Source organism: Propithecus coquereli, unplaced genomic scaffold (genome assembly GCF_000956105.1).
Source record: "Propithecus coquereli isolate 6110/MARCELLA unplaced genomic scaffold, Pcoq_1.0 Scaffold18, whole genome shotgun sequence".
In the NCBI taxonomy this organism is placed as follows: domain Eukaryota; kingdom Metazoa; phylum Chordata; class Mammalia; order Primates; family Indriidae; genus Propithecus; species Propithecus coquereli.
This window is the reverse complement of record NW_012142745.1, coordinates 11364014-11365158: the sequence shown is the minus strand read 5'-3', so window position 1 is coordinate 11365158 and position 1145 is coordinate 11364014. Positions and strand designations below refer to the sequence as shown.

At 38.9% G+C, this 1145-nt stretch overlaps 1 protein-coding gene across 1 annotated transcript in view; it reads left to right on the top strand.

Annotated features, from left to right (window-relative positions):
• The window catches only part of TRIP12 (thyroid hormone receptor interactor 12), a 196259-nt gene that overhangs the window by 179350 nt on the left and 15764 nt on the right, over nucleotides 1-1145 (top strand). The window contains exon 37 of the mRNA XM_012642477.1: nucleotides 453-617. Coding sequence (XP_012497931.1) covers nucleotides 453-617 — 165 coding nt within the window. The remainder of the gene's footprint in view (nucleotides 1-452; nucleotides 618-1145) is intronic.

Below are 1145 nucleotides of genomic sequence, written 5' to 3'. Positions count from 1 at the left end.
TGAAGCATCTCCAGGGTATTCATTCTTTAGACTTGAGCTTTGTAGGGAAAAAAGTTAATTACCATCACTAGATAGTATATTGTTTGTATTTATAATTTCCCAACTGTATTACTCAGTATTTGCTATGTACTTATACATTATTGGATTCACCAAGATTAGCCTAGAATTTATTAAAAGTCTGTCTGGTTCTAGGGTCTACACACATAAAATTAACTGTTAGGCAAACTATTATGCACTTTCCGTGAAATTTGATTTGGGTATGCTTATGTTGAGCTGCAACAGCTCATAATGGAGTTAACAGTCAAGATCTTGTTCTCTTCTACAAAAATAAAGCTAAGAGCTAAAGAAACATACCAACTTTATAAAAACAAAAGATATCCTAATAAACAAAAAAACTGAATTCTTGTGCTTGACACCCTTCTCTCACTACCCCCTTTTTTGTTTTGTTTTAGACCAAAGAGAGTCTACAGTATGCATTGGAAACTCTGACTATGAATGGCTGCTCAGTTGAAGATCTGGGACTGGATTTCACTCTGCCAGGGTTTCCCAACATCGAACTGAAGAAAGGAGGGAAGGATATACCAGTCACTATCTACAATTTAGAGGAGTATCTAAGAGTATGTAGCTGCGTGTCTTTTGGGGGGCAGGCCAGCTGTGAGGATGTAGGACTGTGCCTGTTTGAACTCCTCTTGAGGGAAAGGGAAGGGAGCTCACCTAGTGAAGCAAAAGCAGGTGTCATTTAACTTCTGCCTGCACAGACTGTGGCTTGAGACCTTCCACATGCTCAGGACCACTGCATGAAGGCTCCTTTGTCAGGCCTTCCTTAGCTCTGTTTGCTCTGGAGAGAACATATCAAATATTTCTTGATGTCTTACATAACCTTGAATTATCCATCCTCAAGTTTGAACGCTAATAACACAACATTGTCTCGGTTTTAGGAAAAATGAGTGAAAAGGACCCATCACTTGTGTTCTCACTAAAGTGTGTTTCTGCCTTTCCTTCAAGCCAGCTTACTTGACAGAATTGCCTCCAGCATGCATATGTGCACACTCACGTGTTTGAGGCCTTTCAGATTATTAATATTTATTCGTGGTCCTTGACCATGTTTGCTAAATTGAGGAAAGGCAATTTTTTTTTTTTTTTTT